This window comes from Lithobates pipiens, unplaced genomic scaffold (assembly GCF_037356315.1).
Source record: "Lithobates pipiens isolate NorthernLeopardFrog02 unplaced genomic scaffold, aLitPip1_a1.2 Scaffold_3, whole genome shotgun sequence".
Classification (NCBI taxonomy): Eukaryota; Metazoa; Chordata; class Amphibia; order Anura; family Ranidae; genus Lithobates; species Lithobates pipiens.
In genome coordinates this window covers 284,884,082-284,909,467 of record NW_027507790.1, presented here as the reverse complement: position 1 = coordinate 284,909,467, position 25,386 = coordinate 284,884,082, and the positions used below count along the sequence as shown (strand labels likewise).

The window sequence follows — 25,386 nt, the reverse complement described above, 5'->3', positions numbered from 1 at the left end:
TCTCTTCATTATTCTGCATTTTTTACCTTCATCTATCATTTTACAATATGCAGTTGTTTGAAATGAAAAATTTCTCATTTGCATTTCTATAAATGAGTTCTGGTTCCTAAACATCTCACAACAGATGGTGTTCAGCTTGTGTGGCTCCTGTCTGCAGTGCTTCTCTCTACTTATATCTGTCTATAGGATCTTACCGTGGTCTTTTCCAGACAGTGCAGGAGGTGATGATGCTGCAGCTCAAATGCTGAGCGATTCTTGATGCACAAAGCATGCGTATCTCTGTCCTCCTGTAAAATCACAAACATACAAGTAACAATCATCAGTACATATATTTTATTGTACCTACTAAACAGCCTTCTGTACATAAAGATATTGTGACCACAAGATTGGCATGTGGCATTTCGGCAAGGGTGCAATAAAGTTTTACTTTCACCCACATCATAAAAAACGATCAATAAAGGGTGTATTATATGCTGTTCATACTCACTCAATCACTATAAGATTTGTTTTCTGTATTCTGCAAAAAAAAAGCCTGGTTGATCCTGCTGTTCTTTATCTCCACCTTCTATTCATGTCCCCAAATTCAGCTAGAGATTTTGCAGCTGTGGTGGCAACTATGCACATGCTCAGATTTCAGTGAGTTTCTATGCTGGGCATTTCCTCCATATCACTTCTGAGCAGCCCATGTGACTATAGAGCCACACATGTGGGCGTATACATAGTGGTAAATGACAGCCTGCTCACTCCCCCGTACTTCATGCCAGCTAACCAGCTAAACACAATGGGAGTGGGATATTACATGTAGATTGATGAAGGCTTCACCTCCCTCTTATTCTAACACACAGGCTGGAAGGGTGTGACACAGCCTGTGACTGGCAAACATTTTCTCACACCATGTTATTGCCAAAAAAAAAAAGTTTAAATTTCAAATATATATTCATATGCCAGATTAAAACAGTTTATTGATATTATTTATTTATTTTTACTGCAATTGCTTTTTATTTTAATTTTCAACATGTAACCAGCAGCAGAGGACTAAAAGTTCCTCCTGCTTATGTTTCCCTGCAGACAGGCTGGGAAGGATCTGGGTCATGTGACAGCTGTATAGCAATTAGGAAAAAGGTACTTGGATGCTTTTGTTTTTTTAATTAAAATAATTACAGTGCCATCCCCCTGTGTCTCATCAGAGCTTGTGTCTCATCAGAGCTTGTGTCTCATCGGGGCTTGTGCCTCATCGGGGCTTGTGTCTCATCAGAGCTTGTGTCTCATCAGAGCTTGTGTCTCATCGGGGCTTGTGTCTCATCAGAGCTTGTGTCTCATCAGAGCTTGTGTCTCATCGGGGCTTGTGTCTCATCAGAGCTTGTGTCTCATCGGGGCTTGTGCCTCATTGGAGCTTGTGTCTCATCAGAGCTTGTGTCTCATCAGAGCTTGTGTCTCATCGGGGCTTGTGTCTCATCAGAGCTTGTGTCTCATCAGAGCTTGTGTCTCATCGGGGCTTGTGTCTCATCGGGGCTTGTGTCTCATCAGAGCTTGTGTCTCATCGGGGCTTGTGTCTCATCAGAGCTTGTGTCTCATCAGAGCTTGTGTCTCATCAGAGCTTGTGTCTCATTGGGGCTTGTGTCTCATCGGGGCTTGTGTCTCATCAGAGCTTGTGTCTCATTGGGGCTTGTGTCTCATTGGGGCTTGTGTCTCATCAGAGCTTGTGTCTCATCAGAGCTTGTGTCTCATCGGGGCTTGTGTCTCATCAGAGCTTGTGTCTCATCAGAGCTTGTGTCTCATCAGAGCTTGTGTCTCATCGGGGCTTGTGTCTCATCAGAGCTTGTGTCTCATCAGGGCTTGTGTCTCATCAGGGCTTGTGTCTCATCGGGGCTTGTGTCTCATCAGAGCTTGTGTCTCATCAGGGCTTGTGTCTCATCGGGGCTTGTGTCTCATCGGGGCTTGTGTCTCATCGGGGCTTGTGTCTCATCAGAGCTTGTGTCTCATCGGGGCTTGTGTCTCATCAGAGCTTGTGTCTCATCAGAGCTTGTGTCTCATCAGGGCTTGTGTCTCATCGGGGCTTGTGTCTCATCAGAGCTTGTGTCTCATCAGAGCTTATGTCTCATCAGAGCTTGTGTCTCATCAGAGCTTGTGTCTCATCGGGGCTTGTGTCTCATCGGGGCTTGTGTCTCATCGGGGCTTGTGTCTCATCAGAGCTTGTGTCTCATCAGAGCTTGTGTCTCATCGGGGCTTGTGTCTCATCAGAGCTTGTGTCTCATCGGGGGTTGTGTCTCATCAGAGATTGTGTCTCATCAGAGCTTGTGTCTCATCAGAGCTTGTGTCTCATCAGAGTTTGTGTCTCATCTGGGCTTGTGTCTCATCAGAGCTTGTGTCTCATCAGAGCTTGTGTCTCATCGCTTGTGTCTCATCAGAGCTTGTGTCTCATCGGGGCTTGTGTCTCATCGGGGCTTGTGTCTCATCAGAGCTTGTGTCTCATCAGAGCTTGTGTCTCATCAGAGCTTGTGTCTCATCGGGGCTTGTGTCTCATCAGAGCTTGTGTCTCATCAGAGCTTGTGTCTCATCAGAGCTTGTGTCTCATCAGAGCTTGTGTCTCATCGGGGCTTGTGTCTCATCGGGGCTTGTGTCTCATCGGGGCTTGTGTCTCATCAGAGCTTGTGTCTCATCAGAGCTTGTGTCTCATCGGGGCTTGTGTCTCATCAGAGCTTGTGTCTCATCGGGGGTTGTGTCTCATCAGAGCTTGTGTCTCATCAGAGCTTGTGTCTCATCGGGGCTTGTGTCTCATCAGAGCTTGTGTCTCATCGGGGGTTGTGTCTCATCAGAGCTTGTGTCTCATCAGAGCTTGTGTCTCATCAGAGTTTGTGTCTCATCGGGGCTTGTGTCTCATCAGAGCTTGTGTCTCATCAGAGCTTGTGTCTCATCGCTTGTGTCTCATCAGAGCTTGTGTCTCATCGGGGCTTGTGTCTCATCGGGGCTTGTGTCTCATCGGGGCTTGTGTCTCATCAGAGCTTGTGTCTCATCAGAGCTTGTGTCTCATCAGAGCTTGTGTCTCATCAGAGCTTGTGTCTCATTGGGGCTTTTGTCTCATCAGAGCTTGTGTCTCATCGGGGCTTGTGTCTCATCAGAGCTTGTGTCTCATCGGGGCTTGTGTCTCATCAGAGCTTGTGTCTCATCGGGGCTTGTGTCTCATCGGGGCTTGTGTCTCATTGGGGCTTGTGTCTCATCAGAGCTTGTGTCTCATCGGGGCTTGTGTCTCATCAGGGCTTGTGTCTCATCGGGGCTTGTGTCTCATCGGGGCTTGTGTCTCATCGGAGCTTGTGTCTCATCGGGACCTGTGTCTCATCGGGGCTTGTGTCTCATCGGGGCTTGTGTCTCATCGGGACCTGTGTCTCATCAGGGCTTGTGTCTCATCGGGGCTTGTGTCTCATCGGAGCTTGTGTCTCATCGGGGCTTGTGTCTCATCGGAGCTTGTGTCTCATCAGAGCTTGTGTCTCATCGGGGCTTGTTTCTCATCAGAGCTTGTGTCTCATCGGGGCTTTTGTCTCATCAGAGCTTGTGTCTCATCGGGGCTTGTGTCTCATCGGGGCTTGTGTCTCATCGGAGCTTGTGTCTCATCAGAGCTTGTGTCTCATCGGGGCTTGTTTCTCATCAGAGCTTGTGTCTCATCGGGGCTTTTGTCTCATCAGAGCTTGTGTCTCATCGGGGCTTGTGTCTCATCGGGGCTTTTGTCTCATCAGAGCTTGTGTCTCATCGGGGCTTGTGTCTCGTCGGGACTTGTGTCTCATCGGGGCTTGTGTCTCATCGGGGCTTGTGTCTCATCGGGGCTTGTGTCTCATTGGGGCTTGTGTCTCATCAGAGCTTGTGTCTCATCGGGGCTTGTGTCTCATCGGGGCTTGTGTCTCATTGGGGCTTGTGTCTCATCAGGGCTTGTGTCTCATTGGGGCTTTTGTCTCATCAGAGCTTGTGTCTCATCGGGGCTTGTGTCTCATCGGGGCTTGTGTCTCATCGGAGCTTGTGTCTCATCGGGGCTTGTGTCTCATCGGGGCTTGTGTCTCATCGGAGCTTGTGTCTCATCGGGGCTTGTGTCTCATCGGGGCTTGTGTCTCATCGGGGCTTGTGTCTCATCAGGGCTTGTGTCTCATCGGGACCTGTGTCTCATCGGGGCTTGTGTCTCATCGGGGCTTGTGTCTCATCGGAGCTTGTGTCTCATCGGGGCTTGTGTCTCATCAGGGCTTGTGTCTCATCGGGGCTTGTGTCTCATCGGGGCTTTTGTCTCATCGGGGCTTGTGTCTCATCGGGGCTTGTGTCTCATTGGGGCTTGTGTCTCATCAGAGCTTGTGTCTCATCAGAGCTTGTGTCTCATCAGAGCTTGTGTCTCATCAGAGCTTGTGTCTCATTGGGGCTTTTGTCTCATCAGAGCTTGTGTCTCATCGGGGCTTGTGTCTCATCAGAGCTTGTGTCTCATCGGGGCTTGTGTCTCATCAGAGCTTGTGTCTCATCGGGGCTTGTGTCTCATCGGGGCTTGTGTCTCATTGGGGCTTGTGTCTCATCAGAGCTTGTGTCTCATCGGGGCTTGTGTCTCATCAGGGCTTGTGTCTCATCGGGGCTTGTGTCTCATCGGGGCTTGTGTCTCATCGGAGCTTGTGTCTCATCGGGACCTGTGTCTCATCGGGGCTTGTGTCTCATCGGGGCTTGTGTCTCATCGGGACCTGTGTCTCATCAGGGCTTGTGTCTCATCGGGGCTTGTGTCTCATCGGAGCTTGTGTCTCATCGGGGCTTGTGTCTCATCGGAGCTTGTGTCTCATCAGAGCTTGTGTCTCATCGGGGCTTGTTTCTCATCAGAGCTTGTGTCTCATCGGGGCTTTTGTCTCATCAGAGCTTGTGTCTCATCGGGGCTTGTGTCTCATCGGGGCTTGTGTCTCATCGGAGCTTGTGTCTCATCAGAGCTTGTGTCTCATCGGGGCTTGTTTCTCATCAGAGCTTGTGTCTCATCGGGGCTTTTGTCTCATCAGAGCTTGTGTCTCATCGGGGCTTGTGTCTCATCGGGGCTTTTGTCTCATCAGAGCTTGTGTCTCATCGGGGCTTGTGTCTCGTCGGGACTTGTGTCTCATCGGGGCTTGTGTCTCATCGGGGCTTGTGTCTCATCGGGGCTTGTGTCTCATTGGGGCTTGTGTCTCATCAGAGCTTGTGTCTCATCGGGGCTTGTGTCTCATCGGGGCTTGTGTCTCATTGGGGCTTGTGTCTCATCAGGGCTTGTGTCTCATTGGGGCTTTTGTCTCATCAGAGCTTGTGTCTCATCGGGGCTTGTGTCTCATCGGGGCTTGTGTCTCATCGGAGCTTGTGTCTCATCGGGGCTTGTGTCTCATCGGGGCTTGTGTCTCATCGGAGCTTGTGTCTCATCGGGGCTTGTGTCTCATCGGGGCTTGTGTCTCATCGGGGCTTGTGTCTCATCAGGGCTTGTGTCTCATCGGGACCTGTGTCTCATCGGGGCTTGTGTCTCATCGGGGCTTGTGTCTCATCGGAGCTTGTGTCTCATCGGGGCTTGTGTCTCATCAGGGCTTGTGTCTCATCGGGGCTTGTGTCTCATCGGGGCTTTTGTCTCATCGGGGCTTGTGTCTCATCGGGGCTTGTGTCTCATCGGGGCTTGTGTCTCATCAGAGCTTGTGTCTCATCGGGGCTTGTGTCTCATCAGAGCTTGTGTCTCATCGGGGATTTTGTCTCATCGGGGCTTTTGTCTCATCAGAGCTTGTGTCTCATCGGGGCTTGTGTCTCATCGGGGCTTGTGTCTCATCAGAGCTTGTGTCTCATCGGGGCTTTTGTCTCATCGGGGCTTGTGTCTCATCGGGGTTGTGTCTCATCAGGGCTTGTGTCTCATCGGGGCTTGTGTCTCATCGGGGCTTTTGTCTCATCAGAGCTTGTGTCTCATCGGGGCTTGTGTCTCATCGGGGCTTTTGTCTCATCAGAGCTTGTGTCTCATCGGGGCTTGTGTCTCGTCGGGACTTGTGTCTCATCGGGGCTTGTGTCTCATCGGGGCTTGTGTCTCATCGGGGCTTGTGTCTCATTGGGGCTTGTGTCTCATCAGAGCTTGTGTCTCATCGGGGCTTGTGTCTCATCGGGGCTTGTGTCTCATTGGGGCTTGTGTCTCATCAGGGCTTGTGTCTCATTGGGGCTTTTGTCTCATCAGAGCTTGTGTCTCATCGGGGCTTGTGTCTCATCGGGGCTTGTGTCTCATCGGAGCTTGTGTCTCATCGGGGCTTGTGTCTCATCGGGGCTTGTGTCTCATCGGAGCTTGTGTCTCATCGGGGCTTGTGTCTCATCGGGGCTTGTGTCTCATCGGGGCTTGTGTCTCATCAGGGCTTGTGTCTCATCGGGACCTGTGTCTCATCGGGGCTTGTGTCTCATCGGGGCTTGTGTCTCATCGGAGCTTGTGTCTCATCGGGGCTTGTGTCTCATCAGGGCTTGTGTCTCATCGGGGCTTGTGTCTCATCGGGGCTTTTGTCTCATCGGGGCTTGTGTCTCATCGGGGCTTGTGTCTCATCGGGGCTTGTGTCTCATCAGAGCTTGTGTCTCATCGGGGCTTGTGTCTCATCAGAGCTTGTGTCTCATCGGGGATTTTGTCTCATCGGGGCTTTTGTCTCATCAGAGCTTGTGTCTCATCGGGGCTTGTGTCTCATCGGGGCTTGTGTCTCATCAGAGCTTGTGTCTCATCGGGGCTTTTGTCTCATCGGGGCTTGTGTCTCATCGGGGTTGTGTCTCATCAGGGCTTGTGTCTCATCGGGGCTTGTGTCTCATCGGGGCTTTTGTCTCATCAGAGCTTGTGTCTCATCGGGGCTTGTGTCTCATCGGGGCTTGTGTCTCATCAGAGCTTGTGTCTCATCGGGACTTGTGTCTCATCGGGGCTTCTGTCATTTTAGTTAGGAGGCTGCTTTCTAAGATTTGAGTCTGAAGATAAAATTCCGACATTATCAGTAGTAAGTTGTGTAGAGTGAAGGGAGCACCAGAAATAAGCTTGCAGCCCTCGTAAGGGTAAAAGCCATAGAGAAGGCATTTCGGGGGCTTAACCATCTACCCTCATTCGGGCTTGTGTCTCATTGGGGCTTGTGTCATTTTAGTTGAGGCTGCTCTGTACGATCTGATTACAAAGAAGGTATCCTGACATTATCAGTAGTAAGTAATGTAGATTGAAGAGAGCACCAGACATATGCTTGCATCTCTCATAACAGTAAATAGCCATAGCCAATGCATTTCAGGGGCTTAACCAATCTACCCTAATCAGGGCTTGTGCGAGGTTGGTGGGAAAGCTGGCCTGAGAGTGGGCATCCTGGTGGTCTATTTCTCCAGCATGGATTAAAGGCCTGCGCTGACCGCCAGTCTACCAGTCTGCGTCTCCTTAGTTTAACTCCTCTAAAGTTTTGACCAGCGTTGGGATTTAATCTCTAAGCCCATCACCATAAAACAAGACTAGACCTTACCTCCAGACCGCCCATTTCTTTGTAACGTAGAAACGCATTGGTCGTGTTGCTCTTCGCCAGCCTAATTCTGGCCAGGCGGATTTTCTGCAAAAAAAAAGAAATAAAAGTGAGGTTGTAATTTGTTTGGAGATGTGGGTTGAGGTATGAAGGGTGGTTGTGGGTTGTGTAAGGTTAACCACAAAACAAGCATTGACCAGAGGGCAGTCAGAGGAAATAAGAAGCATCAGAACAATGTTGCCCACATACCGTACATCTTAGGTTGATCAGAGATAGAACAACCCTTTTCATTTAGTCTCCAGATCTCTGCAGAACACTCCATACACTTCCAAGGTTGGCTCTGCTGACCTAGCAGGTTTATGTCAATGTAGAGGGGAATGAGGTGAGTAGTGCTGGTGGGCACTTCTGGTACCCATAATTTGGGGGAGGTCAATGACACTTAAGGTAGGCTTTCTAACCCCTCGAGACTTCAAGAGGTGAGCACCTGCTTGACCAAAATATCTGGACTGGGCGGCTCATGTCTGTGGGCTGTAGGGTTTGCACCTCTCCAGGATTTACCCGGACAGTCCAGGTTTTGAATCATGTGTCCTTGTTTCAGTCTGCCTGAAACCCAGACACATTATTTAAATTGGGCTGTGGCTCCCCTATTAACTGAGATAGCCACATGGAGCTGTGGACAGCTGTCTGTGGGCAGATTGGGCATCACTGGGGGGGAGGGGGCATGAGGTGATAGCAAGAACAATTTGGCCACACCCACTGTTCACCACAGCGTGCATAACGCACTGCATTCCTACTCTCCGTGGGGCACCCAAAGGTGTAATCCTATAGTGTATACTACAGGAAAAAAGAAGTGCCATGTTCCACTATGGCAGTGATGGGGAACCTCGGCACCCCAGATGTTTTGGAACTACATTTCCCATGATGCTCTGGCACTCTGCAGTGTAGTGGAGCATCATGGGAAATGTAGTTCCAAAACATCTGGGGTGCCAAGGTTCCCCATCACTGCGCTATGGGGTTTGGCTTGAAGAAAAGGTGCAACCCTAGTGGGCTGTGTACCCTGACCCTGTGGAAACAACAAAGGATTAATAAAAAATATACATCAAAAAGTGAACAATGTGAAGAGAACCTGCACTTTGCTCATGCAGGGCAAATCAACAGATTCATTTCAAAGTATGTTTAAACATCAGCTTCTACTTACCTACCGTTCGCTCCTCCACCACTCTATTCTGCCCCTGGGAAAGCAGAAACATACTCAGCACCTTTTGATTTTAGGGACACTCCCTTAATTGCATGTGACAACAGCGGTGCTTTGTGATTGGCATTTCAGGCACCCTGCACTGTCACATGGAAGCAGGGAGAGAGTCCTCAGCTCTGTGTAAGCTCTGTGTAAGCTCTAGGCATCAGCAGCATCACATGGGAGTAGGGCAAGGGTGTTTAGCCCCATGGAAGCTCTAGGCACATAGAAATGTCACATGGCAGCAGGGTGAGCGTTGTCAGTCCTGTGTAAGCTCTGGGAACCCAACACTGCCACATTGGAGCAGTGCAATAGTCTTGAGCTCTGTGTAAGCTCTAGACACACAGCATTGCCACAAAGGAGCAGGACGAGAGTCCTCAGCCCTGTGTTAGCTCAAGGTAGCAATCACTATTGCATGGAAGCAGGGTTTGAGCTCTCAGTCCTGTGTAAGCTCTAGGAACCCAGCACTATCATATGGGAAGAGGTACCTAGAGCTGTCATATAAAATCAAGATAGGAGTTCTTAGCAATCTGTAAGCTCTGAAATCTTAAGCTGGCTACACATTATACAATTATCTTTACAATTTTCCTTTAGATTTTCCAAAACCATATAATATGAGGTCCGACCTAAACACTTCCAATTTGTATACAATCAGGCCGGCCCTTGCATTACATGGTTGAAGGTAAATCTAAAGGAAATTGAAAAAAAACGAATTGTATAATGTGTAGCCAGCTTTACACACCGCTTCCTTATTTCAGCTTCACCCCTAGCAGGAAAAACAGAGAAGTGGGGGAGCAAAAGGAGGGTAATTATGTGCAGTCAGTGAAGCAGTCAGTGAAGCTGACACTAAACTGCACCGGTAGTTCTGAGCTGAGAATCAAACGTCTGTCAAATGTTGGTATCTTCCTTTGATTACAACAATGTAAAGACTCGTTCAGACATGCTGTGGCCCTTGCGGTCCCTATGAAAAGCAATCCGCTATGGATTTTATTTTCAGAGAGCTGGTGACACGCCCAACGGGGAGGTGATTTGCTGTATTCATCACCTCCCTGAAAAGGCTGACCCACAGCACCGCAACTGGGTGCATACAGTTGCCGCCTGTCCTTATTCATATGAATGGGTTGTGATTGGTGGCCCAGCAATGAAGCAAAGCATTGTATCTGCAACACGTGTACAGTTCTAAAGGGCTGCATATCATTCTTTAGGTGGGAAATCGAGGGGGCAATAAAAACAATGCTTAACTGCCTGATTTTACCACCCCTGGCTGCTGTGTGTAGTAGCCCTAACAGAAAACTCTGTACTCACTTTATGAGAGATTATGCAACATATCCAACCCGTGTCCAGCTCCGGATATAACAATGTTGACAACTAAGATATTTTATGATCTGATCACAATGGTGCAAAAACCTTTAATACACAATATTGAAACAAGTGCTGCAAATACTGGTGTTCAGATACAGAGGCTTGTAAAAGTATTCATACCCCTTGAAATTTCCCATATTTTGTTACAACCAAAATTGTAAATGTATTTTATTGTGAATTTATGTGATAGACCAACACAAAGTGTCACATAATTGTGAAGTAGAAGGAAAATTATAATTTTTTTTACAAATAAATCTGTGAAAAGTGTGGGGGAGGGGCATTTGTATGGCGCCCCCCGGAGTCAATACTTTGTAGAACCCCCTTTCTCTACAAGTCTTTTTGGGGGTGTCTCTACCAGCTTTGCCCATCTAGAGAGGACATTTCTGCCCATTCTTCTTCTTTGTAAAATATCTCAAGCTCTGTCAGATTGGATGGAGAGCGTCTGTGATCAGCAATTTTCAAGTCTGGCCACAGATTCTCAATGGGATTTAGGTCTGGACTGTGACTGGGCCATTCTAACACATGAATATGCTTTGATGTAAACCATTCCATTGTAGCTCTGGCTGGATGTTTCGGGTCGTTGTCCTGCTGGAAGGGGAACCTCCGCCCCGGTCTCAAGTCTTCTGCCGACTCTAACAGGTTTTCTTCTAAGATTGTCCTGTATTTGTCTCCATCCATCTTCCCATCAACTCTGACCAGCTTCCCCGTCCCTGCTGAAGCCCCCCTCTGCCCTCTTCACCCCCCCCCCCCACAGTAATGTCCTCCTCTGCCCCTATAGTTACCCTAGTAATGTCCTCCTCTGCCCCCTCACATCAGTGTTGTCCTCTCTGCTGTGGCGAGCTGCTGCCACCGAGACACTCACATTAGTGTACGGCTACTGTCCTCCTGCTCTCTGCTGTGAAGAGACGCGACGCTGCGGCTGCCAAGACCTGAGACCGAGTGTTACTGCCTTCCATTCAAAAAAGGTGCCAGGTGGTTCCATTACACCAGTGGTCATCAACCCTGTCCTCAGGGCCCACTAACAGGCCAGGTTTGCAAGATAACTGAAATACATGACAGGTGATATCAATAGCTGCTCAGTGATTGCAGTATTCTAGTCTGCATCTCCCCAAGGCAATACATAAAACCAGGCCTGTTAGTGGGCCCTGAGGACAGGGTTGATGACCACTGCATTACACCACTGCACATGCACCCTCCCAGCTGAAAATGGGCGACCATGTACCAGCTTTGCAGGCTTCAGAACGGCGCATGCACGGTTGCACTGTCAGCCCACAGCCATATTTTTTTATGGGCGTTGCTGCCCATAGCGAACATTTACAGGCAGCCCAAAAATTAACGGGTGGTTGGCAATAAGTGTGCGGCACTTACTATTGCAAGCTGTGTCGGCGGCTGCTGGTGTAGCCCCTGCCACACAGTTTGCATACTTCAAAGGCCAGTCCTGCAGGACAGGCTGCTAATGGGAAGGGTGTTCCTGCTGTAGAAAAAGTACAGAAATGCCATTCCCATGTGTTCCTGCAGGACTCGAGCCCTGGTTGTCCTGTGGACAGATTCTCCCCCCTGAGCTGTGGATCTCTGCAGCTCCTCCAGAGTTACCATGGACCTCTTGGCTCTTCTCTGATGAATGCTCTCCTTGCCCGGCCGGTCAGTTTAGGTGGACGGCCATGTCTTGGTAGGTTGGCAGTTGTGCCATACTCTTTCCATTTTCCGATGATGGATTGAACAGAGCTCCGTGAGATGTTCGAAGCTTGGGATATTTTTTATAATCTAACTCTGCTTTATACTTCTCCACAACTTTATCTCTGACCTGTCTGGTGTGTTCCTTGGCCTTCGTGATGCTGTTCGTTCAGTAAGGTTCTCTAACAAACCTCTGAGGGCTTCACAGAACAGCTGTATTTATGCTGAGATTAAATTACACACAGGTGGGCTCTATTTACAAATTCGGTGACTTTTGAAGGCAATTGGTTCCGCCAGATTTTAGTTGGGGGTATCAGAGTAAAGGGGGCTGCATATAAATGCACGTCACACTTTTCAGATATTATTTGGAAAATTTTGGAAATCCATTTATCATTTTCCTTCCATTTCACAATTATGTGACACTTTGTGTTGGTCGATCACATAAAATCCCAATAAAATACATTTACGTCTTTTGATTGTAACATAACAAAATGTGGAAAATATCAAGGGGTATGAATACTTTTTTTAAGATGCTGTATATTCATACAGAGATTTTATAATAAAGATAGCATAATAGTTAATATCTCAGATTATCACCTGTATTGCAGGGAGTACCCAGGTAAGAACCCGAGATATTAGAACTTTGCTCTTCTGAATCTCACATAGGGGTTGATTTACTAACGGCAGATTGACTGTACAATTTGCAAAGTGCAGTTGCTCCAGAGCTTAGTAAGTTGGAACAAGCTCTGCTGACCTCCATCATTCAATCACAAGCAAGAAAAAATGCATTTTATTAATACATTTTTTTATTTTCCTTGCATGTTATTGGGTATTCTTTGCAAAGTGAAAGTGGTTGTAAACCTAGTAACACCACTTTTACCTACAGGTAAGTCTATAATAAGACTTACCTGCAGGTATTGGAAATATCAGCTAAACCTACACGGTTTAGAAGATATTTATCATATACGCTTGCACCAAAGTCATCAGAAGAAAGGGCACAACCGCGCCGTGACCGGCGGGTCTGCTGCTTGCATGTGTGGGAGTGACGTCACGTGACTCCGGCCAGTCACAGAGCCCCCGGAAGGGAGAGGGATGAAGATGGATGCGGCCACCAGCGGGAACAGCGGGGACATTACGGGCTTTGTTTGCAGGAAAGTGCAACATAATGGGCTAGTATGAAACCCATCAGGGTTTACTTCCTCTCATCTCATTTATTGAGCTCGGGAGCATTTGTACATGTGGAGTGCACAGTCCAGTCGCCTTTAGTAAACCAACCCCGTGGTGTTTGTAAAGACTTTTTTAATAGTAGCGACTATCTGAAAGGTAATGGCTTCTAAAGCTGTAATTTAGGAGAGAGAATTGCAATTTGAGAGTCTTCCAGGTATAGAGATAGTAAAAATATGGAAGTAAGAAGGTGCATTGCCTTACTTGCTGTTGCTTTCTCTTGTCTGCTCTCTGATTTTGATGGTAAATTCGGCTGAAATTGGATACAATGACGGGGACTGGTAACGCAATGACCAGGACTCCACTCAGGGAGCAGATTGAACCAAATATCTTCCCAGCTATGGTGTCTGGAACCATGTCACCATACCTACAGAGGAATGTTTGGGGACACGGAGAAAATATTATTAGCCAGTATATGCATAGCGTCATTATACTGTATTTCTCTTCATTTATCATTGATTTTATTCTGTACCTATCACATAGCGGACATTAATAAACATTTGGCAGCTGAGGACAGGCAAAATTCCTGTACTATGTACCATTTTTTTCCAAAGTGCGTGCATTTCTCAAAATGATGTTTTCCATATACAGTAACTCACGGTTTACTACATAAATAATAAATTGCTTTTGAGTCAAGAAACTGACAAGTTTTCCGCACATTCTAGTTTTATATCCCTCTTTTCTCGCACATTTTGTATGTACAGTAAAAGTAGTTTTGCTTTTTTTTGGCTGATTCAGTTCTCTTGAGCCAAACAATGCTTTTAGGTACACTCCAGGAAAACATGAACATTTTGCACTTAAACTCAGGATGCAATCTCCCCGCGGAATGGGGCAAATTTTTGAAGTCCTGTTATTCGTCTAGCATTACTTCTTCTTGATAGGTGTGGTTCTTGCTCTCCTTATTTTTGGAATCTCTCTCTAAGGCTGGATTCACACCTATGCATTTTTAGTAGGCTTGTGCAGTTTGTTTTGTAACGAATCAAAATTCGTCCGAATTTTGCATCTTTCGGACATTCAGATGCATCCGAATAAAAAAATAAGGAATTACAACGAATAGGAAAGAAATTATAGCGGATATAATGAGAATGAATTCGACATGATTCGGTTATTCTTTAAAGATCTAATGAAACAAAAGGTCAGCTGAAAGTAAATCTTATAGTCCAATCAGCTGATTCATTTTGTGCCGGAGGATGGATTACTGGCAAAGCGCATTCCTGAGAAGTGAGTGAGAAGGGTGATGTGTTGTATTTGAGCCGAGGAGAAGAGACGTTGTCATTGTGTGTGGTAAAAGATTCAATAAACAAACGACTTTCCAAACTACGAATCATTATCAGGAATGTCTATACATACATAAATAGCGAATTTCAACGAATGCGAATGAAATTATAGCGCATATAACAAATTAATTCGTCGGGATTCGAGATTCAGTATAACGAATATCGACACTCTACAAATAATAACGAATTATCCGAAAACGTATTAATGTAACATAAGGAATATAACAGAACGAAATTATGTATTTTACGAATGACAACGAACCGAAACTAAACTAAACTTTCCGTTGTGCACAAGTCAAATTTTTAGTGCTTTTTGCATTTTGCAGATTTGCACTACAGAACGTGTTCCATAGGAAACCATGTTAACTGGATCGTAGTGCAAAAAGCAGTAAAAATGCCATAGGTGTGAATCCAGCCTGAATGTAGGGCAGGTGTTCCCGGGTTGTGAGCACTTCCCATTCACGGGAGATTGTGCTTTGGCTTGATTTTGTGTTCTGGCCTATGGGGCTGAATTGATATATTTTGTTAATAATGGTACATGCATTAGTGAGATATGTTTACTGTTTCGTCTTTTTTTTCCACGTTTTTCTTTTTTTTGGTATTGTTTTGTATATCAAATGCTAAAAAAATTCAATAAAAGAGTTCAAAGCAAAAAAAAAGGGGGGACTGCTCAGTAAGGAATCAGAGGATAAGAGGTTGTGGTCCACCTAGAAGGTCAATGAAAAGCTCACTGAATTTTGCCGCAGTGCATTACAGCAAATTCTAATTAAAGGTAAAATGAAAAGGCTTTCTGATCTAAGCAGAGTAATGTTTACTGGACATTTTTTTTAATATCACATTTTCCAGAGACTTGTCCTCTAAGACAGACTTGCAATACTTCACACAACCTACCATACGTGAGGGCGCTGTTTCTCTCTGAATCCGGAATGTCAAGCCGAAGCTTAAAATTTGCCAACTCACAAAAATAACCCATCAGTAGCAATATCATTCATTATTCAGGAATTAAAGTATACTTGTTAGCCATGGGCTGTGTAAGCAGCCACTCTGCAGTCTTATCCAGTATTCGTTCATCAAGACCTAGGCAGCAAAGAATGTTGATGTCTACATTATTGAAGGATTTGACGTTCTGTTCTCTAAAATAATTAATCACAAAAAAGAGTTGTCTTCACTATATGCAGGCGGTAGGTGCCCTTTCCATATAAATTTACATATATTCACACCTTGGGGGTTATTTACGAAAGGCAAATCCACTTTGCACTACAAGTGCAAACTACAAGTGCAAAGTGCACGCGAAATTGCACTGAAAGTGCACTTGGAAGAGCAGTCGCTGTAAATCTGGGGGGGGGGGGGCATGCAAGGAAAATAAAAAAACAGCATTTTAGCTTGGACATGATTGGATGATAAAATAAGCAGAGCTTCCCCTCATTTCAGATCTACCCCTCAGATCTACAGCGACTGCACATCCATCCAAAGTGGATTTGCCTTTTCGTAAATAACCCCCAAGGTGTACCGCTAAAACAAAATATTGGCATATAAATCATGTGCAAAATAAATCATACAATGCAATAATTAAACCACATTCCTATATTAACCGCTTGCCGACCGCCTCACTCCGATATACGTCGGCCAAAGGGCTCGTACAGGCAGAATCACGTACTTGTACATTGCCCTTTAAGAAGCTCCGTGAGTCAGGTCCTGTGATTGGGAGAAGAGATCAGTGACGTGTTATACACAGCCACGCCCCCCCACAGTTAGAAACACGGCCCTAGGACACACTTAACCCCTACACTGCCACCTAGTGGTTAAACCCTTCACTGCCAGTGTCATTTAGAGGCGATTCAGTTCGCATTGTGCGCTATACAAGTATTTCATTCATTCATTCACACAGGAATCACTGCATTTGTATAGCACTGATTGCTGTATAAATGACAATGGTCCCAAAAATGTGTCAAAAAATGTCCGATGTGTCCACCACAATGAGGCAGTCACGATAAAACTGATCGCCACCATTTAAAAAAAAATTCAAATTCAAAAAACGCCATAAACTATCCCCTATTTTGTAGACGCTATAACTTTTGCGCAAATCAATCAATAATCCCTTATTGCGTTTTTTTTAACCAAAAATATGTAGAAGAATACGTAGCGGCCTAAAAATCTTTTTATATATTTTTGGGGGATATTTATTATAGTAAAAAGTAAAAAATATTGAATTTTTTTCAAAAATGTTGCTTTTTTTTGTTTATAGCACAAAAAATAAAAACCGTAGGGTTGATCAAATACCACCAAAAGAAAGCTCTATTTGTGGGGGAAAAAAAGACGTCAATTTTGTTTGGGTGCAACGTCGCATGACCGCGCAATTGTCAGTTAAATCTACGCAATGCCGTATCGCAAAAAGTGCTCTGGTCAGGAAAGGGGTAAATTCTTCCGAGGCTGAAGTGGTTAAAGTGGCAAGTGCATAAGTGCGAAAGAAAATTGTTGAACGACCAAACATCAAATACAAATAATAATATAATGAATAATATAGTGAATAGAGTTCATGTAGTGATAAAACTCCAAATAATTGAATAGGGAGTTCATATAGTGGTGTGTTAAAGTGGTTGTAAACCCTTATTACACACTTTGACCTACAGGTGAGCCTAGATTAAGGCCTAGATTAAGGCTTACCTGTAGGTCCAAGAAATATCTCCTAAACCTACACGGTTTAGGAGATATTTGCCGAAAGACAGCCACCGCTGTCTACGGCACATGCACCGTAGACAGCGGCGCACAGGCGCACTGAGCGCGGCACCGTCAACGGCGAATATGCCGCGCATGGCGGCTCCTGTGCGCATGCGCGGGAGTGACATCATCGCGGCTTCGCCGAATGACATCGGCGGAGCAGCGAGACCCACCAAGAAGATGGAGGCTCCAGGCTACAGGGGACAGCGGTGACTTCGCTGGCTCCTGTGTCAGGTAAGTGACACATAATGGACTACTATGCGATGTGATGCGATGCGATGCGATGCATAGTAGTCCATTATGCTTTACCTTTGCAGGGAATGAAAGAGGAAGTAAACTCATCAGGGTTTACTTCCTCTTTAATGTGACAATATACTAGAACTCAGGGAGGAGGGATCCAAGAAAGTGGTCCAGTGCAGAGGGGAAGGTGCATGAAAAAGCCACAATTGGATCACCCAGAACAGTGCATCCTCAGCCCAATTGGGGGGTAAATACACTATCACTGTATGCTGTGGCCACATATGCCAGCGGCAGTGGGTCAGTCAGGCAGAACATACCAAATAGGTAGACTCCAAAGACGGACACTGGACCGCTTGCACCAGGAGTTGCGATTTGAGCTCTGATGGAAATCGCCCAATGTATGGATGAGCAATTACCTCCAATGAGCGGCACGAGGATCATGGAAAGAATAAAGCCTCTATGTGGTGTAGGTCAAATGAGTAAAAGTTTATTTAAAAGTACCAACATCAGATAAGATGTGTACAAACAGTGATCACAGATATAAATGTGGAGAGCTAGTCTAGCAAACCTCCAGGCTGCTCATTGGAGGTGATTGCTGATCCATACGTTGGATGATTTCTACCATCTACATTTTGAATGATTTCCATCAGAGCTCAAATCGCAACTCCCGGTGCAAGCGGTCCAGTGTCCTTTGGAGTCTACCTAGTCGGTATTTTCTGCCTGACTGACCCACTGCCGCTGGCGTGTGTGCCACTGCCCACATCATCTGGTCAGAGTATTTACCCCCCCAATTGGGCTGAGGACGCACTATTCCGCGTGATCCAATTGGGGCTTTTCATGCACCTTCCCCTCTGCACTGGACCACTTTCTTGGATCCCTCCTCCCTGAGTGGACTGTTCTCGTATATTGTGACACTAACACACCACTATATGAACTCCCTATTCAATTATTTGGAGTTTTATCACTCCATGAACTCTACTCACTATATTATTCATCATATTATTATTTGCATTTGCACTTTTGTCATTTAGCAACTTTTTTGCACTTGGAATTTAAATCTAGGAATGTGGTTTAATTATTGCATTGTATGATTTATTTTGCACATGATTTATATGCCAATATTTTGTTTTAGCGCTACACCATGTGTTACTATCTGTTTTAATTTGTCGAATTTTGTGTAAGCTGCTTTGATTTGTTATTTCCGGTTAGCGCAGTAATCTCACCCTATTTACACATATCGTCACACATACCTGTTGAGAAACAATAGACCGACCAGGTGGTCATATCTCTCCCTAAAGCTTAGTACACATGGGCCAAATGTCAGACGGCATTGCCCGGTTCAATAGAAACTGGCCACCATTTGGCTCCATACTGGAGTCGGTCCGACGGCTTCTGTCGAAGGGGCATGACCGAAAAAGGACTGCCGATCAGCTCCTGATCATCCAATGGCTCAGAATGCTGACCGGAGTGCTCTGGAAAGGGCGGCTGCCCCCGGTCAGAACACGATTGAACAGCAGGGGAGATCACTGTACTAAGGTCAGATAGTTAGTACAGCTGCTCCTCCTGAGTTTTCAGTGTGTTCTACACTATCCAAAATGAAAAAAGGTTTTGCTTATACTTTAATTTTCACTTTAAATCGTTTGTTTGGACCAAGCTGGTTCAAACAAACTATTTTCTTCACTAAGTGCTGCACTGGCTCTAAATGTTCTGCATGTAACTTCAGCTACACACAGTACTCAATGCTGGGTTCTGGCTGTCAGATAGAGACTTCTCGTCCCGTCTCACACCTGAAACAAAACACAGTCTGGCTCAGCAGTGCTCAGCCATTCATAGGCAGTTTTGTATTCTGTGAAAAATATACAAAGCTTCCTCTGATTGTCCGAGTCTGAGAGCGTGACGTCATCAGCCCACCCCACTCAGCCAAGTGCCTTGTCTACTGTCATTACCTCTCCCCCCCCATCTAAAAAAATAGAGTGCAAAAAAGGGCAAAAAATTATTCACATTTAAACAAATAATCAGTATAATTATCACATCTTCCCATTAATCTCCAAGTCCCATCAGATATATAGATGATGTGTATGACGTTTGCATTATTATCTTAGTGTAAGTAGATCTAAAATACTTTAACCCTTTTCTTTATGTTTTTTTTTAACCTTTTTCATGCTTTCTTGTATCTTAGTGCTGCTGATCTCTTGCAGTCTCTTATATCCATTTTCTGTCTCCATTCATTCCAGCATCAGCTGCAGATCATTGGTCTGAAGAGGCCTCCTGATAGTGATAGTATACTCTATGGGAGCTTATAATACATTTTGGTGCATCTCAGAAATATTTTGCACATTTGCACAACTGTCATGGGACCCAAATCTTCTCCAGTACCATCTATCATCTCTATAGCAGCTCCGGGAGGTATTTGAAAAATTTCATCCTGAAAGTGATTGTATTCGTGCAGCATTTTGGGCGGTGAGGGAGAAACTTCTATTAGATGAAGGGGCACCTGCACCTTGGAGCAGGAAAGTTGTATACTGAAAGTGTCCGGGTAAGAATTTTAACTAAGGAAAGTTTATTTTATTGTGCTCAACATGTTAAACCAGGGGTCTCCAAACTTTCTAAGCAAGGGGCCAGTTTACTATCCTTCAGGCTTTTGGGAGGGCCAGACTGTGGCCAGTGGGAGTAGAAAATGCCCCAGCATCAGTACTCCATCATTGGTTTTAATGGGAGGAATAGTGCCCCACTGATGGTGTCTGTAGGGGAGTGGTGTCCTGTCATTAGTGTCAGTTAGTGGTATAGTGCCCCAAGGGCCGTCTCCATAGGTGACGTTTAAAAATGTCTACAGGTTACCAGTTTAGACTTACAGAGGAGTTCTTTTGCTATAATTATTGCTCAAGCGCTAACGATCGCGACGATACCTCACATGTGTGCTTTGAACACCGTTTACATATGCCGGCGCCACTTACGTATGCGTTCGCTTCTGTGCGTAAGCACGGCGCGACGGGGCACTTTAAAAACATTTTTTACACTGTCCCTTTAAAAAATTATTTTGGGTTCACTTTTATTCCTATTACGAGGAATGTAAACATCCCTTGCAATAGAAAAAAAACATGACAGGACCTCTTTAATGTGAGATCTGGGGGTCAAAAAGACCTCACATCCCACATTTACATTTAAATGCAATAATAAAAAAAAAAAATAAGAATTAATTTTTTTTTTCAATAAAAAAATATGTCCCTTTAAGGCGATAGGGTGGAAGGGATGTTTGACGTCGCTGACATCCTCCGGCGTCATTGAGTGGAGTGGGGACCATCATTCCCTCACTCGACTTCCAGCCTCCGAGGGGAAAGGATCGGATTGTCTCCGCCGCTACCGACGGCTCCGGTAAGGAGCGGAGACGACCAGAACACGGCGAGAGGGGGGTCATCCCCGGCCGGTAATGAAAGTGATCTTGCGGCGAATCCGGTGTTTAAGAAAATACCGGTTTATGGCAGCTGTCTGCTGGATTTAACGTATAACGACGGCGAGCGGTCTGGAAGTGGTTAATAATATTAAAAATGACTCATTTCAAACTGCAGATCATTTTCTAAAACCTTTGAAAAAATTCAATACAATATGACAACCTGGAGGCATTCTGTTTACCATTGTTGTACATATAGACCACAGAACTGTCATTTCCTGTTTGTATGATAGTGTACACATCTGAGCAAATCAGTGTACCAAAGATATAAACCACATTTTAGGCATCCTCTGCAAGAGGAATTTCAGTCTCGGTGAGATACTCTCCTGTGGTTATCTACTCCTGTCAAAGATGGCCACCCAAATCCGTGGGGATCTCAGCTTCCAATATTATTTTACTATTTTATCTCTTAATGAGCTTTTCATTTTTTATTTTATTTTTGGCTGGAGATCTACTTTAAACAGTCACATAACTGAGCGCAATATAATCTGAAAATGTAACGACCGCAAACCAGTGAAGATCGCCGTGACACGGGCCTAGCGCTAAACAGATAAAGTAGTGAAGGTTTAAGCCCTTGTACACACGGGTCGGACATCCCGACAACAAAATCCGTTGGATTTTTTCCAACGGATTTTGTCCGAAACTGGTGTTGCATAAATCCGATCGTACAGAACGCGGTGACGTTATTTCGTTACGACGGGACTACGTTCAGGCTAGTAGCGATAGTAGTCCGATCGGATCATGTTGTCGGAAAATTTTATAGCCCAGCTCTAAAACTTTGTCCGTCGGATATTCCGATGGAGCCCACACACAGTCGTATTATCCGACAACTCGGTCCAATCGGACATTTTCCGTCAGAATGTCCGACTGTGTGTACAAGGGCTTAGTGTTTTGTGTTCTTTTGACTTTTATTATTGAAATATATTTATGATCTTGATGCAGTTTTATCTTTTACATTTAGTAAGAATTGTTGGCATGATGTTGTATATGTAGCATTTTGCCCAGTGAGGGAGTAACTTCTATTAGATGAAGGGGCACCTGCAGCTTGGAGAGATCTCATCAGTGGCAGGACCATCAGTGACATGCTCTCAAAATGTGGTTAGAATAAATATTTGTAAGAATTTCGTTTTTTAGTCATGACCATAATAAAGAAACTATGCACAAAACCTTATTTTTTCCTTTAAAGCAGAACAATCACAAATAACAAAATAAAGATCTCATTAAAAGATACAATAACAAAACCTGCTTTTTGCTACAACAATTACTTTCCAATTAAGAAATTTACATATTTTTTCTACCACTAGATGTCCTCAGTCTGAGGAACAGCATCATTAAACCAACTTCCCCTGAGCCCAGGTGGTTCTGGACCCACCACCAGCCTGTGATTGGGCAGCTAAAGGAGACACAACATGGTGATTCGATCGTCTCTCAGTCACTCAACCTTCTATCAGCACATCAACTGATTGGATTTTTGTACTGCTTCTCCCACTCACATTGCAGCCCTCCTGTACAGAGCCTGCAGAGTCTGATATTGGGCCAAATTCAGGTTCTCACACTGCTTGCATTTTAAAAATAAATTAAATGCATAACTCCACTTTTGTTAAAAACATAGTATTGCATATACCAGGTATCTGTGGTGGGCAGTCATGTTGGAACAGGAAGGGGCCATTCCCAAACTGTACACACAGAGTGGGAGCATGAAATTGTCCAAAATGTCTTGGTATGCTGACGCCTTAAGAGTTCCCTTCACTGGAACGAATGGGCCAAGCCCAACCTCTGAAAAACAGCCCCACACCATAATCCCCCCTCCCCCCACCATAATCCCCCCTCCACCAGATGATTTGGACCAGCGCACAAGGTCCATAAAGACATGGATGAGCGAGTTTGGGGTGGAGCAACCTCATTGGCCTAAACAGAGTCCTGACCTCAACCCGATAAATCACCTTTTGGGATGAATTACAGCAGAGACTGCGAGCCAGGCCTTCTCATCCAACATCAGCGCCTGACCTCACAAATGCGCTTCTGGAAGAATGGTCAAACATTCCCATAGACACCCTCCTAAACCTTGTGGGCATCCTTTCCAGATGAGTTGATGCTGTTATAGCTGCAAAGGGCCAACTCAATATTGAACCCTCCGGACTAAGACTGGGATACCATTAAAGTTGTACAGCATAGAAACAGGGATAGCCAACGCTGGCCTTCCTTTTCTTTGGCTTGCCCTGATGCAGCTTAAATTAGTACTTACTAAGCATCTCTATCATTTCAGGTAATTGATGAACATCTTCTCATCTGTCAGTCACAGTGAGAACACTGCAGTCTTCCAGCCGTCCCACCATCTCCCCATTGCTCTGATCTATATTGTCAGGTGCTTGTGTCCGGCTCCTGTCAGGTCATACAAGTAGAAATAATCTCCGGCCGAGGTCATCAAGGCCTTGACATAAAATACATTGTATTGGTGTCGCTAAGGTACTTATTTTGAATAAAGTAAATCAAAAAGACATTTCCATTAAAAAGTGAGATTTCTTTCCGCTGTTATTTTGTGCCATGAGGGAAAATGCTTCATAATATTTTACAGCAATCTATTTTTGACTCAATGGCCTTTATAAGGCAAGCATGAGCCGGAAAACCCCCTACAATAAGTCAGCAATCAATGTGAATTGTTCTGACTTCTCTGTGCTAAGGGCAGATGAAATCTGATTGGCTGTTATTGGAAAATTCACATGGATGTTCTTTTGTACTCATTTATTAAATAGCACACTAGCCACCAGATATAATGATACTCTAGTTCTTTTATACTCACAGAGCGCTGAATGTGATGACCATACCTACCGGACATGGTAACGCAGTTCTTACTCTCTATGATTACAGCTCCTTAACGTGGCCAAAGCCCTGGAAATGACCATTATATATATATTATGTATATTTATTATGTACTCCCCACATTACAGAACATTATGTTGCCATCACTCACCAGACCACTGGGCAGGATTATCATCCAGTTCTATTATTCCCTATCCACGACTAAATCTAAATGAAAATAACTGCGTATACATCCTGCCAAACATACACTCTCTCTTATTTATCATTTCTTATTGGCGGAGGTGTCCCTCACACCGTCCAGCTTTTGACACAGCGGGAAAGGGATCTCCAAGTGGATCTGACCCTGGAGGCCCATATAAAAGTCCTGACCCTCTGGTACAAATCCTCCATCCATAGGAGATACCAAGAAACCGGCTACAACATTGTTACCGGGTGGTATCGCACCCCGGCCTGGCTCCACCGTATTTATCCCCCAATATCTAAAACTTCTTGCCGGTTCATTATGGGCGGGGGTGACATGCTGGATGTATTCTGGTCATGGCCAATGGCCCTTTTGGAAACCGGTCCATAGAATAACGCAGAAGTTCACTGACTGAACCGTGCCATTTATACAGCCTTCTTCCTTCTTCATCATTCCACCATTGCCTGGAAATTGTATAAAAAATCTGTGGCGCGGCACTTAGTTAATGTGGCTTTCTCCTGCATCCCTATGCTGTAGAAATCACCTACACCACCATCCCTTTCTCTCCGGTTTCATAGAATTGAGAACACAGGAATGCCTGACTAGTGTACATAAAGGGAAGGAGGAAAAGGTTCAAAAATGTGGACTGCACTGGACTGCATACTCCCACTCCATGGAATTCCAGTAAATCCTCTTGGGGTAATGGAGATTTTTTTACAGCTCTTTCATCCAGCTGAGAGGCGTTGGAGGTTCCCAGGACCTGGATTTACCATCACCACATATGTAAATTCCTGCAGGAGCGGTGGATTCAAATGGCCTGGTGTTCCCCCAAAGCATCCGCTTCGGGACAGAGAGGATGGACTAACCCCCCCTCCCCCCAACAAAGCTCTGGTTCAAATCTTTTGCATCATCGCAGTGCTATGTTTCTTCTGACTGGGGTTCAATTGTTATGGACTATATCCAAGATATTTGCTTTAGGTCATTAACATGTACCAGATTCACAATGTCACGTCTACTTAGCCTTGAATAATGTTTGTTTTTTTTTTTTTGTTTTTTTTTTGTGTTTGATTTTTGTATTTTCATTGTAAGAATTGTATTCTTGTAAAATTTGGATTTTTTTTTTCAATAAATACAGAATGATTAAAAAAAAGAGAGAGAGAGAGATTGGGGGTCTTAGATGCAGGCCATGATGTGCCTAAAGGGCGGCATATAATATTTATTACATGCAATGCTAAAAACAAACTGTCACAGACTGAACACTAAAGCAAATGGTCAAAGATTGTTCTACAGGAGTGGTTGGAGACTGAAGCAGTGGTGGCTGGTGCCGTATATTTGGGGGGGGGGGGGGGAGATCAAGACACCCATCACCAATTAGAGCCTCGGGCTCTAATCTTGTGCTTCAAAAAAAAAACCCATTGAAATCCATGCGTCTGGCACCCTGCATGTGGATTAGGATTTGGCGCATGGATTGGGGAGGCGGTGCGCCTACACCCCTAATTGATGGGCCACCACTGGACTGAAGCCATGTTGTAGGTGACAGAGACCAGGGACATTTTACATGAAACTGCTAGAAATCACAGCTATTAAATGCCCCTTTACAAATGAATACTCATGTTACTGACTTCTGGGCCTGACGGCTGTTCACATAACAAAGATCTGCAGGTTGGACACAAGGACTCTACACTCTAACAAGGCCGACCAATGGACAAGAACTTTATACAACTTTATCAGTCTTTCCCAACCTT

At 45.2% G+C, this 25,386-nt stretch overlaps 1 protein-coding gene across 1 annotated transcript in view; it reads right to left on the bottom strand.

The window, feature by feature from the left end:
• The window catches only part of KCND1 (potassium voltage-gated channel subfamily D member 1), a 122,531-nt gene that overhangs the window by 26,289 nt on the left and 70,856 nt on the right, over positions 1–25,386 (bottom strand). The window contains exons 3-5 of the mRNA XM_077463258.1: positions 13,162–13,324; positions 7,467–7,550; positions 195–287 (exon numbers count right to left, since the gene is read on the bottom strand). Of these exons, the coding sequence (XP_077319384.1) occupies positions 195–287; positions 7,467–7,550; positions 13,162–13,324 (340 nt within the window). The remainder of the gene's footprint in view (positions 1–194; positions 288–7,466; positions 7,551–13,161; positions 13,325–25,386) is intronic.